Here is a 13652-nt window from a genome sequence, read left to right on the forward strand (position 1 = left end):
TTAACGTAAAACGCGTCTTTGTAAATTCATATTGAAACGCAAATCATTTCATAAGCGCAAGCCGCTAACATTAACGTAAAAATCGTTCACACGAGCGCGTTATCATTTTCATAAAACGTTATCCAAAAGCAATTCTTTCATTAAAAACGTTAACGTAAGTAAATCATTTAACGCAAGTTGCCTCATATTAAACTAACATTAGTAGTTCAATTCAAATATAAGGGAGTTCATTCATATATCATTTTTCACCCTCTCCGAGAGAGAGAGAGGGAGAGAGAGAGAGAGAGAGAGAGAGAAAACCAGAACACAGTATTCACGAAGCCAAGAGTACTACATCTTACCATTAATTATAGCATGCAGAATTAACATTATTTTAGTCTCTTGTGGTCTTTCATTTACACAGCGTGATACGTACGCGCCTGTGTCCATTGCAGTTTGCAAGCATTTATTTATTTCATTTACCGAGTACTTCAGCGAGGGACTGAGCATTCCTAAAATTTCCATTACCTGTCGTTGCCCGAGTGGTCTTGTTTCATTTTTTTTTTTTTTTTATCACAAAAGACTTGCGTTATACCGCAAGCACAATTCGCACAGTGTGCCACGCCAATTCATTACTTCCAAACAGGGAAGTCGTTACCAGTTTAGGACTGGCCACCACCAGTGCACGTCAGGTCTTACCATTTTACAGTGCCACTAATTCTTGACACTGTCCATCGACTGGCTGCTGAAGTACTCCCACCTTTTACTTTCTCTCCTCCACTATTACACTCTGCCATGAGCAGTGCCATTTCACTTCAGTATATTTAAGTATACTGCATGTCGTGTCCGGGACACACCAGCACGATACCAGTGCTCCAAGGAACGCCTCCATAAATGCCATTGCTCCTGTACAGGCCGTACAGGTAGCCATTAAACCTGCGTGTCCGTCCTTACGGAATGCCCAATTCATTAATGTCCGTGTACGAGGATCAGTGATCTTTCGGACCATCCTAAGGGAACGCCTCCCCAAAGTGCCGCAATACCAGCACTACTAGTGCGCCCAAGGAAACGCCTCCTCATAATGCCTGCGCACTGTACAGACGTACAGGTAGCCCTATACCTGCGTGTCTGTCCTTACGGAACGCCCAAATAATTAGTGTGTCCGTGTACAAGGGTCAGTGATCCTTCGGAACACTCAACAAGGGAACGCCTCCCAGAAGTGCCGCAATACCAGCCCTAAGTGCTGACAAACCTGCGTGTCCGTCCTTACGGAACGCCCAATTCATTAATGTCCGTGTACAAGGATCAGTGATCTTTCGGATCATCCCAAGGGAACGCCTCCCCAAAGTGCCGCAATACCAGCACTACTAGTGCTGCCCAAGGAACGCCTCCTCATAAGTGCCGTGCACCTGTATTGGTCCTACAGGTAGCCCATTCCAACGTCTCCCAAGTTGGGAACGCCCGTAAGTGTGACGTGCGCCGCACACTTCATTCGATTTTTCCACCTCATCAGAAGTGCCAGTCACAAAGTGCCACCGAGCACCTAGTCTTTTCACTTTTCATTACCACGTCGCAGAACACATTTCCAAGTGAGTGCTACTTTCCACAGTAGGCACTCCCATTCCATTCAATACCCTTTCCTGGCCTTTATTCTCATTTCATCAGAGCCTCTACTGCAGCCTAAGGGAAATGTCTTCCCCTGCTTCCCGCAACTTTCTTTGCCAGAGAGCTAGAGAAGCTCGGAGCCCTCATAACTCTGGGCAAGGAGGCTGGTTACACTGGACCAGCACTAGACCAGTGGATAAAGGTGCAGCAGGCTGCCGCGCGCCTGCAAGAAAAGAAGAAAGGGAAAACCAAAACCCGAGAAAAGCCGGAGAAGCGAGAGAGAGAGACAAGCAGAAAGGAAGGCAAGGGAAGAGGAGCGAAAGCATGAGCTCGCTCTCAAGGAGAAGGAACTCTACATCAAGCGGGAGAAGGGCCCGTAAGGAGAGTATCCTAGCTCCAGCCACTCTGCCAGCTTCCAGCCCTGCACCCACTGTCTCCTTAGTCCCGCCGTCTCTGGTCAGCCTGACATCCTTTCTATTTTGTGAGCCTGGTCCTGATCCAGTGCCGGAGATAGAAATTCCTGCCGCATCCTGCCTGCCTTTTACCTTTTTACCGCCTACCTCCTCCCTTTTGGAAGAGGTAAGCCCCCAGCCACCAGTTAACCCCGAAATTGCTTCCGAGGGTGATTCAACGGAGGTTCCCTTAACCTCCCCACGTCACATCACTGCCAGAAAGGACTCTTCACCTGTGCCAGAGCACACTGCCAGCCTTGGTGACTCCGCAGATTCGCAACCTGTGGGGCCATCTCGGCCTTATCATCCAGTGCCACGGAAGAGGTTCTGGAACACGTTCTGCCGAGACTGTGGCCGCAAGGGTCACATGTCTGCCAAACTATGGAGGGTGCGCAAACCACCATATTCCTGCCATCGCAATGGCCGTCACACCAATCCTTCTTCACTAGGAACCCCAGCAGCTAAGGGCCCTATAACAGTCGCACCCCTCCAAAGTCATTATCAGCCAAGCCACGTCAGAGCCTACGACGACTCTGGCGCTCAAGTTCTCCCTGATACGGGAAGACAGAATTCCCCGAGGGGCTAACGTTGATAGACGTCGATTGATCACCATTGAAGGTATCAATCACATTAAACTGATCCTTCCGACCGTCCAATGAGGGTCACCAGACCTCACTTCTCCAGAGTTTGTACCCTTGCAGTTGCAAGCTACATTCCAGGAGGTTACGACCTCCTCCTAGGCAAGACATGAAGTCTCCCTCGCATTCCAAAAAAGCCTAGGGGTCCTAACCCCACAACAAATCACTCCAAAGCAAGGAGTCATCGAAATTCTACTTCCTCTAGGAAGTATGTCCACCAACAGTCTCCCCCGTTACCAAGGAGGGAGATTGACCATTCACAGTTCCCGTGCAAGACCTGTAACGTAATAGGGCACTCCACAAATTGGCCTAGGTGCCCTAGCAAGTTATGTGCAGCGGACACTGTCCAAAGTTCCACAAGGCTTAGCCTTCCAAAAGAGACAGGACCCTCTGTCTCCCATAACCAAGGGCACGCTGAGAGGTATTGCACCTCCGGTACCCGCCACAGGTCCAGTCGACCTCAACTCTCTGCCAGTACACTTGGCAGCACTGAGCAGTGCCAAGCTCCGTCCAGCCTCGGACGTAGAGCACCACCACCGAACTTGACCTCTGCGCCTGGCCCCGAGCTAGCGCCGGCGCCTAACCTTATCAAGGATCCTCCTACAGGAGACCTCCAACAGGCATGGAGCTTACCACAGCCCATGGCCAATCACTAGTTCCGTCTTCTTCACCCTCACCACTGTCGCTCGAGGATGAACCTCCGGCAGACCTAACCTTCATACCTCCTCTGGAAAACCAGGAACTGCCCGACCAGGAGTCAGCCTGGAGTTTTCCCCTTACTGAACGGCTGTCGCAGCAGCCGGAGTGAGGGCTCCCCTGCAGTAGGTTTCCACCTCTACGACGGTTGCTGCAGATACCGAAGTAGGGTGTCTCCTGCAATCCCTCAGGCTACCACTCCCTCTGCTCCTGCCGGCATTCCTGGCCTTTCCCCAGAGTCGGTGCCTCCGTCTACTCCTAGGACTGGTATAGCCAGGTCCTGGAGGAATAAGAAGAAGAAGAAGAAGGGACGTAACCAATCATTAACAAACTAACACAAAAGAGCCACATGCTCTCCTTGACACCTGTGCCTGAGGTACAGTGTCGCATTCATTTGCAGAAATGATCCTGGCACCTACCCAGAGAAGGTAGCCAGCCTGATCTCTGCCAGTAGCACTAACCCTCTAACCCCTAGCCATTGTAATACTAACCCCTCACTTATATAATTACCTCATTGCATTTCCCTCCTGGTAAATTAACCACTCATCATACCCCAACGCATCATTACCTCTCATTATGTATTTTAACAATTCCGTCGCTGAACTGCTGCTGTGCGTACCACACTCTGGAATGATTGCGTCTTCATTTAACTGTATTGAGTAGGTTAGGCTAATAATTTAGTACCAGGGCATTAGGTTAGTAGCAAGTAGGATTTTCAAGTAACCTTATCTAGGGGTAGAGTAGACTGTCGTCACAGACAACCGTAGTTTATTACTTAGGCTAGATTACATCCTACATTAAGTTAGTACACTTAGCATCTTTGCCTATAAGTTAGGTAGGCCATTGTAGTCAGCCGTATCACTGCTCAAAAAAACTTCAAGTTAGAGTAGGAGAACTGGGTAGTCGAGGCGATCAACTTATTTAAGCCAAGACCTTCACGCCCGAAAGGGAGTGAATGCCTTCTTAACAGGGGGAGCTGCTACGTCTATAATGCCTCGCCTTCCCAGCAGAGTTTTAGTTATATTTAATTATAAAAGTAGCAGCCATGCCTTCTGAAGCGACTGTTGTTGGGAGAGGGTAGGGGTAGTCGTAGGAATGATATTTCCGGTCTGACGGAAGCTTAGGGTAAGAGAGGCAAGTCACAAGAGTAGCTAGGCTTCGAGATGGATTTTAGGGACTTCTACAATAAGACCATATTTCCTTCCCAATTTGCTGGCGTTGTGTTTACCACCTTTCAGGCAATGCTCGAGGCGTTTTTGGAAGCTCCGTGATTCGAAAACAACCAGTATCGCTCTCAGTCGGCTGCGAGACGTGATCTCGGACAGAGGTCAAATTGCCAGCTCCCAAAATTAGCCTACCCACGACGTACTGGTGGACACGAACCCCAGACCTGAACAGAGGTCGGACCGCATTCTTCTACAAGGATACACAGAATATTGCATAAAGGTACGTCTGAAAGTGTAAACTTCAACCCAGCACCTTTTACTACCATACGACTCTGCTAAATTCATTTTCAATTCTCATTTTTACCCCTTCTACATCAAAGCCCTTTGTCCTCATCGGGCCACGTGCTCCCCTTTGTGACTTGTTAAAGACAAGCTTTTGTGCATACCTCAGTGAACCATTCGAGTTTACCTTCCCCAATGTTAGAGAATTAATCAGCCTTAATCAAAGCAAGAAGTCATTTTTCCTTTTTTACTTTTATCTCGTTTAATCTGGGATTCTTTTCCAGATTCCATGAGTCACGTGCCGTCTCTGCCCGCAAGTGTGCATTACCCAAGTGTATGAAAACCAGCTATAACGGCCCAACGGAGCCATCATTTACTCTTTCTCCAGCCCAGCACGGGCCTTTTAGTAAATAAATAGTGTTAAGTAACGAGCTGAGTTTTCTGGCGACCTTCCCTCTAAAGAAACTTAATAATAACTTTTAGCTTACGGTAAGTTTAAAGCAATCCCTCTTGAAATCCCTAAATTACTTCCGTTTACGTATCTAGCTTCTCTCAAGGCCCTATATACGTAAAATATATATATATATATATATATATATATATATATATATATATATATATATATATATATATATATATATATATAAAACATCTGCTCGCGTGAGTAGAATTACACAAAGTTCTTGCTCGGGATAGTCAGTTGCAGGGAACATTGCGGCCGTTACAGTCGCATAAACATTCTAGAAGTGGCTGGAGTAATGGAAGCAACTAATGGGTGCAAAGCGAAAAGAACAAGGAAAATTTCTCTCTCTCTCTCTCTCTCTCTTCTCTCTAAAAGTACTTCCACTTTATGAAATCTGTTTAGAGAGTTCTCTCTCCCTCTCTCTCTCTCGCTCTCTCTCTCGCTCTCTCTCTCTCAAGAAGTACCTATGACTTATAAAATCCGTTGAGAGCTCTCTCTCTCTCTCTCTCTCTCTCTCTCTAAAAGTACTTCCACTTTATGAAATCTGTTTAGAGAGTTCTCTCTCCCTCTCTCTCTCTCGCTCTCTCTCTCTCAAGAAGTACCTATGACTTATAAAATCTGTTGAGAGCTCTCTCTCTCTCTCTCTCTCTCTCTCTCTCTCTAAAAGTACTTACCACTTTTATGAAATCTGTTTAGAGAGTTCTCTCTCCCTCTCTCTCTCCCCTCTCTCTCTCTCGCTCTCTCTCTCGCTCTCTCTCTCTCAAGAAGTACCTATGACTTATAAAATCTGTTGAGAGCTCTCTCTCTCTCTCTCTCTCTCTCTCTCTCTCTCTCTAAAAGTACTTCCACTTTATGAAATCTGTTTAGAGAGTTCTCTTTCCCTCTCTCTCTCTCGCTCTCTCTCTCGCTCTCTCTCTCTCAAGAAGTACCTATGACTTATAAAATCTGTTGAGAGCTCTCTCTCTCTCTCTCTCTCTCTCTCTCTTTTTCAAGAAGTACCTCGGCTTTATAAAATCTGTTGAGAAAGCTCTCTCTCTCTCTCTCTCTCTCTCTCTCTCTCTCTCTGTTGTTTTAAAATTAATTTTCTTTTCCTCTCTCTTTCTCTCTCTCTCTCTCTCTTTAAAAGTACTTCCACTTTATGAAATCTGTTGAGAGCTCTCTCTCTCTCTCTCTCTCTCTCTCTCTCTCTCTCTCTCTCTCACCTTCGCCCCATTAAATTTTCATGGAACTTCTGTGTCAGCAGAGATCAGAATCACTGATCTCATCGAGTTTGGGCGTAAGTATCCCCCGGGCCGACCATTCATGTCAGTTTGGGCTTTGCACAAGAACGAAGGCCCACATCTTTTTCGGGTGTTTTGGCAGTTAATAACCAGTCGAAGTGTATTTGTTAGATATTCCTGTCTCGTCTGCGATGGTTTGATTTCGTGGATGTTTTGTAGATTATTTAGGGTTTTGTTCATCATTTAATATCTGCGGAATAATTAAGTCGTGGTTTATTTATCACTTAATCGTCCTGTAGAGCATATGACGAATTGTATGTTTGTGAATATTAGATCATGAGTGAAGGAAACTAGAATACAGGTATACCACTGGAAGGAGGACGTACTTAAAGGATGAAAAATAATCATTCTTCTGTATAGATATGTGTGAGAGAGAGACACACACACACATGATGATGATGATCATTGTATGTATAACGACGTACACGATTCATGAGAAGTTAGCCAAGCCAGCAATTACAGTAATTACTCAATAGATACAGAAGAGAGAGAGAGAGAGAGAGAGGGGGGGGGGGGGTGGGAGGGAGAGGGGGTTGGTGATCGACTATATTCTAAATATTTGGTCACATCCATCAAATATCCATCAACACTGACAAGGAACTTCATACAGTTAATCCCAAACCGACCCAATTTATGCACGAGTTGGGGTAATGTGGTTCATAATACTTTCTGAGCCCTTATCTCCCCAGAATAGACACCAGGAGAGAGTCCTCTCTCTCTCTCTCTCTCTCTCTCTCTCTCTCTCTCTCTCATAAACATTTCCTCTATGTGTTTCTCACATTAGCTTCCTTTCCGTATCTCTCTCTCTCTCTCTCTCTATCTTTCTCTCTCCCTCTCTCTCTCTCTCTCTCATAAACATTTCCTCTATGTGTTTCTCACATTAGCTTCCTTTCCGTATCTCTCTCTCTCTCTCTCTCTATTTTTCTCTCTCCCTCTCTCTCTCTCTCCCTCATAAACATTTCCTCTGTGTGTGTATTATTCTCACATTAGCTCCCTTTCCCTACCCCTCCTCTCTCTCTCTCTCTCTCTCTCTCTCTCTGTTATTCTTACATTAACTTTCTCTCCTTACCCCTCCCATTCATTCTCTCTCTCTCTCTCTCTCTCTCTCTCTCTCTCTCTCTCTCTCTCTCTCTGCTGCTCACATAAATTTTATTTACCTCTCTCTCTCTCTCTCTCTCTCTCTCTCTCTCTCTCTCTCTCTCTCCGCTAAGCTTCATCTCTGTCATTATCTCCATCCCCAATGACATATCTCTCTCTCTCTCACCCTCTCTCTCACTCATAAACATATTCTCTGTGTGTGTCTTATTCTCACATTAGCTTCCTTTCCCTACCCCTCCTCTCTCTCTCTCTCTCTCTCTCTCTCTCTCTCTCTGTTATTCTCACATTAACTTTCTTTCCTTATCCCTCCCATTCTTTCTCTCTCTCTCTCTCTCTATGCTGTCCTCACATTAATTTTATCTTCTCTCTCTCTCTCTCTCTCTCTCTCTCTCTCTCTCTCTCTCTCTCTCTCCGCTAAGCTTCATCTCTTATTCTCACATTAGCTTTCTTTCCCTATCCCTCGTCTCTCTCTCTCTCTCTCTCTCTCTCTCTCTCTCCGCTAAGCTTCATCTCTGTCATTATCTCCATCCCCATTGACAGCCGACTCCAACCCACCAAAACAGTTGTATTACAGAGCCACTCCCTCAGGCTCTGACCTTAATTAAGAGCTTTGAAAATATCCTAGACTGTGATTGACAGGTTCGGAATACACGTCACTCAGAAGGTTAAATAAATCATTTGTTGTCCTTCTCAGATAGTTTGAGTGCTTAATATAAGTTCGGTGTTTTTATCATAGAGGTTTGGGATTTTTATCTCTCTCTCTCTCTCTCTCTCTCTCTCTCTCTCTCTCTCTCTCTCTCTCTCTCCAAGCGGAGAGAGAGCAAAAAAAAAACAACGATAAAATAAGACTTTCTGAGTATTGTAAAAAAAAAAATATATAACCCCACAAAAAAACATTGCGTAATCATGTGCAAAAATAATTTATACATAACCCAATGAAAATAAAAACCACCCCTGTGGCAACAGACATTGAGAGAAGACTTATTGCAACATGCTGACGTTGCTTACGACTACCCCAAATGGTTTAAATGCCTTCAGGCTGGTTGTTTTTCCCCAGACTGTTTACCTAAGGTCAACAATCTTATCCGAAATTCCTTGGGAAGGAGAAGACGAAGAAGTTGAAGTCTTTAACTCTGGCGAGCAATTTTAAAACTATATTCCATCCAATCTTCCATTCCAAGGCAACGTCTGTCGAAGTAATTGGTCTTCGATGGGCAATAGTGACAAATACGCATTTTCATTAGTATTTTGATACATTTTTATCTGTTTGTTAATTTTTTTTAATAAGTGGGGTCTCCTCCTTCCCTTTACCTCGTCTTACTTCTTCCTAATGAACACCATATTCTTTAGAAGTTTGAATTACAAGTCCATGACCCCTTTGGTGGGTGTGTTCCAGGTGAATAGGTTTCATCCTTTAAAATAGTAATTATTAAATGAACAGTTTCATTTCTTAATTGGTCACTTTGGTAAGAACTCGTTAATGTCTTCATATTTTGCTTGATGTCTGTTACTTACTCTTTATGGATTCTTTCCATGTATTGCAAAAATTATATCATTCTCTTTCAATAATGGTTTTCTACATTTCATAACTTTGATTTTTCTACCTCTAATACATAGATCAATTTGCCCTTTTGGTCATTTATTTTTTGTAGGATTTCGTAGTTAAAAGTTACTCTTTATTGCTGCTGCTGATACAACTACTACTTCTACTACTACCATTAATGATAGTAATCATGAAAAATAATAGTAATATTAAATTGAATAAAACATGTGCCAATGACCTATAATCAATTTTTATACACCAATGAAAATCATATAGTATGGTTTTTATATCATTCCCAATTGAAGGGGAGAACAAAATTCTCTCTCTCTCTCTCTCTCTCTCTCTCTCTCTCTCTCTCTCTCTCTCTCTCTCTCTCTCTCTCATTTCTGCATGACCTTTAGAATACGGAAGTCGGCTACGCAAATAATAATACCGAGATTGTAACTAATTAACTGCATCAAAGGAGATAAGTAAATTGAGTCCATTTTTTGCCTTCTCTTTGGACAACTGCAATCACTTATTTTTGGGGGAAGGGCCAAATTGAAGTCTGGGTTCATTTGCTCAGTTCATCGGAAGCTTTTTTCAACCACCTCTCACTCTCCCCACCCCCACAGTCTCTCTCACCACTACTGACCCCATCCCCACAGACACTCTATCCCTCGTAACCTAATGATCCACCACCTCACATCTCCCACAGACCCTACAGCCACGTCACTCCCACAGTCACTCCACACCCCACAGCCACCCCAAACCCCACAGCCGCCATACCCCCACAGTCACCCACCAGCCCCCATAGTCACCAACCCACAAAGCAACCCCACGGCCCCCACAGCCAGCCACCGACCAGCCACACAGTCACCTCAACCCCCAGCCACCACCACCATCCCACAGTCACCCACCCTCACTGCCACCTTACCCCCACAGCCACCACAGCTACCCAGCTACCAGCCCTCACACCCCCCAGCCACCACACCACAAAGCCCTCACAGCCAGATCACTCCCACATTCCCCACACCCGCACAATCCCCTACAACCACCACAACCACCACAGTCCACACCCTGCGACATGATTCCCACCTACCCCCACCACTCCCCACCCACTCCCAAACAGCTCCTCCTCTGTCCACTGGTGGGTTGTGATCTTGTCAATTTATTGATCTCTTCGTCTTAATGATAAAGGTTACGACGCTGCCCATCCAAAGTGTTACGTTCCCCGGAATTGATGCAATTTATGCCCGCGGGTAATGAGCAAGTGTTCCCCTAATAGATGTTTTACGGTCGTCGAGAGCGATGCAGGTGTTTTTGCGCCTTGTGTTATAAGTTTAATGGCTATTCGTCTTGTTTATGTGATGCCTTATCCAGTGCTATACCTTACAAGGATATAATCCATGCTTGTATCCAGGATATAAATAAGTCCTTACTTGACAAGTGTTTTGCTTGCTTTCGTCTAAGGTGATACAATTGTTTGGGCTCATCTCGTACAGAGAGAGAGAGAGAGAGAGAGAGAGAGAGAGAGAGAGAGAGAGAGAGACGTAAAAAGAAGAAAAACTCTGAATACAGATAAAATTCCGAACATTTCATGTTTTGTCATTTGAAAAGGTTTTAGAAGAAAAGGTAACAGTGAGGTCAGAACATTTGATTTCATCACGAGTGGATCCTTGATCCCATTAACATGATTACAGTCTTTAAAAAACCAGTTGTTGTCCCCGAAATATTTTTCATTAACCCAATATGTCAAAAATCGATTGCTTAATTGTGTAATAATACGTAAGTTGGCTCACCGTAAATTTCACTGTGTTTATCACGAGCTGAAATAAAATTGTTTTTAAATTTTCACTGACATTTGCAACTCATGGACCAATTAATTAGTTTTTTTTTTTATTTAGATGAGTTTATGTCCACAACTTAAGATTATTGTTGTTCTATTTTTATCATACACGGAGATTTTTATATGTAAACTCCATACACACGCACACACACACACACACAAATGAGAGAGAGGAGAATATATATGTATATATATGAATTTATGGCACATATATACATATATATATATATATATATATATATATATATATATATATATATATATATATATATATATATATATATATATATAATATATATATATATATATATATATATATACTATATACACATATATATATATATATATATATATATATATATATATATATATATATATATATATATATATAGATATATATATATATATGTGATAATATATATATATATATATATATATATATATATATATATATATATATATATATATATATATAGAGAGAGAGAGAGAGAGAGAGAGAGAGAGAGAGAGAGAGAGAGAGAGAGAGAGAGAAGACTATATTATCTTGTTTATGGCAAAAAAATCAGCTGTAGTAGTCACTGGGGAAAATATTCGTGGAAGTAAAAAACGAATATATAAATAAAACACACACACACACACACACATAGATATATATATATATATATATATATATATATATATATATATATATATATATATATATATATACTATATATATACAGTCATCTTAACTTACGGAATCACGATCATGGATCCTTCAGAACACACACAAAAAAACCACTTCGAATGGAAACGATTTTAACGAAGTGACTCATTATCATAATCGGGAGAAAGACTTGGAGAGAGAGAGAGAGAGAGAGAGAGAGAGAGAGAGAGAGAGAGAGAGTCCCGTGCTTTTGCTTTGCTTTTCAGACTGACTTTGCGTCATAAGGGGAAAAAGAAGAAGATAAAAAAAAAAGATTCGAGAGCCGAATCAGTGATTTAAAGAAGTGATTCGTTATTTCGTTGATGAAAGAAGTGAATTTCCTTTTGAAAATCAATGATAAAGGAAGATACGATATGTCGAGGATGTCATCATCAACTTGGGCTGGCAATCAGCATTTCATAGTTGGAGAGAGAGAAAAAAACAAGTAAAAATTTCGCTAAAGTTCTTTCGGTTTAATCAAGTTTTCTGTATCGTTCAAACATTTTAGAAAATGTATATTGGTTATTAGAATACAACTGTTTCATTTTATCAATACACATCATAATGACATCCATTTATGACGTTTAAAATTTCAAAGCTGCAGAGGAATATTGAAAATATTTCGCTAGGGTTCTCAAAGGATATAATAAAAATTGAGACAGAACATTTTCTTGCAACTTCTGAACGAAACTGGAACTGAATATCTCTTATAACTATTGAATAATGTAAATTTGATTATCACGGATACTCTTTGCTGATCTCTGCTCGCCTTTTATATTCATATACGAGTCATTCACCTTCACGTTTGAAACATATATCCACTTCGATGTTTTGTTTTGCATTAAAAATTCTCTCTTCTCTCTCTCTCTCTCTCTCTCTCTCTCTCTCTCTCTTGAGTATATTTAGAAACTACAAATAAAATTTTGAGGGGGAAACAGTCCAAGAGAATATATCCTTCTGAAAGTAATTAAATGAATACATGAAATAATTATTTAAAAAATTATCATTTTGACTTCAGAAGGACACATAAATACGAAAAATTTCTTCGAGATCTCGAATTAAGACTATTTTGGTTTCATAAAACGTAAAATTCATGTAACTAATAAGGAAACATGAAACCCCTCATCAGGAAAGGAAATCATTTACTGACTTAATCCTAATGTCTTATCATCCATTATTTTGTGGTATTCCTTAGAGATTTGATACGTGTAGCGAATAATATCAGTTTTGCCTTTCTCGCTTATAATATCATTTATACCATTTTAAAGATATTTGTCTATGCATCCATATTTTGGTCTCTAGGAGGTATATTATCCGAACAAATTTCGATGAAAAAAAAAGTTGAAATATTCACGCAAGAATACATTTCAATTACCTTCTTACGAGACTAAATCACACCAAGTGGCCAGAATGCAAAGTAATTAAGAACCATGAATGAATTCCTATCCTCATTCTTATCTGTCTCCACTTCCTTCTCTTTCCATCCTTCTATAGAGCTTACTTCCATATTCATTCGTTTTAATACCTCCACCACCTATTCCTCACATCCGGTTTTGTTTATTAATTCCTGAGTTCCATATATTAGGATCCCGATGTTGGTAATTGCCTAGAAAGCCCGTTTAAATACTCCCAGTCATTTTATGCAGAATTGAATGTTTTCAATATATAAATGATTGTCGTTCGTATCTTCTCATCTGAATGTCACCAGTACTTTGAACACCTGATGTGAATTGCTTGGTGCAGTTGTGTTCAGCGAAGGAGACGTACCATCTCTCTCTCTCTCTCTCTCTCTCTCTCTCTCTCTCTCTCTCAATGTAAACTAGAAATAAAGTTAGTTATTTAATTTAAATTTCAAAATCTCTCTCTCTCTCTCTCTCTCTCTCCTCTCTCTCTCTCTCTCTCTCTCTCTCTCTCTCTCTAATCTTTTAAGTCCTTGT

General features: G+C 41.9%; 1 protein-coding gene across 1 annotated transcript; it reads left to right on the forward strand.

Annotated features, from left to right (window-relative positions):
• The first annotated feature begins 9871 nt into the window (after positions 1-9871).
• Positions 9872-10342, forward strand: LOC135197651 (platelet glycoprotein Ib alpha chain-like). The gene has a single exon (XM_064224670.1). The coding sequence runs from the start codon at positions 9872-9874 to the stop codon at positions 10340-10342; it is 471 nt and encodes a 156-aa protein (XP_064080740.1).
• The last annotated feature ends 3310 nt before the right edge of the window (positions 10343-13652 follow it).

Source organism: Macrobrachium nipponense, chromosome 23, assembly GCF_015104395.2.
Source record: "Macrobrachium nipponense isolate FS-2020 chromosome 23, ASM1510439v2, whole genome shotgun sequence".
Classification (NCBI taxonomy): Eukaryota; Metazoa; Arthropoda; class Malacostraca; order Decapoda; family Palaemonidae; genus Macrobrachium; species Macrobrachium nipponense.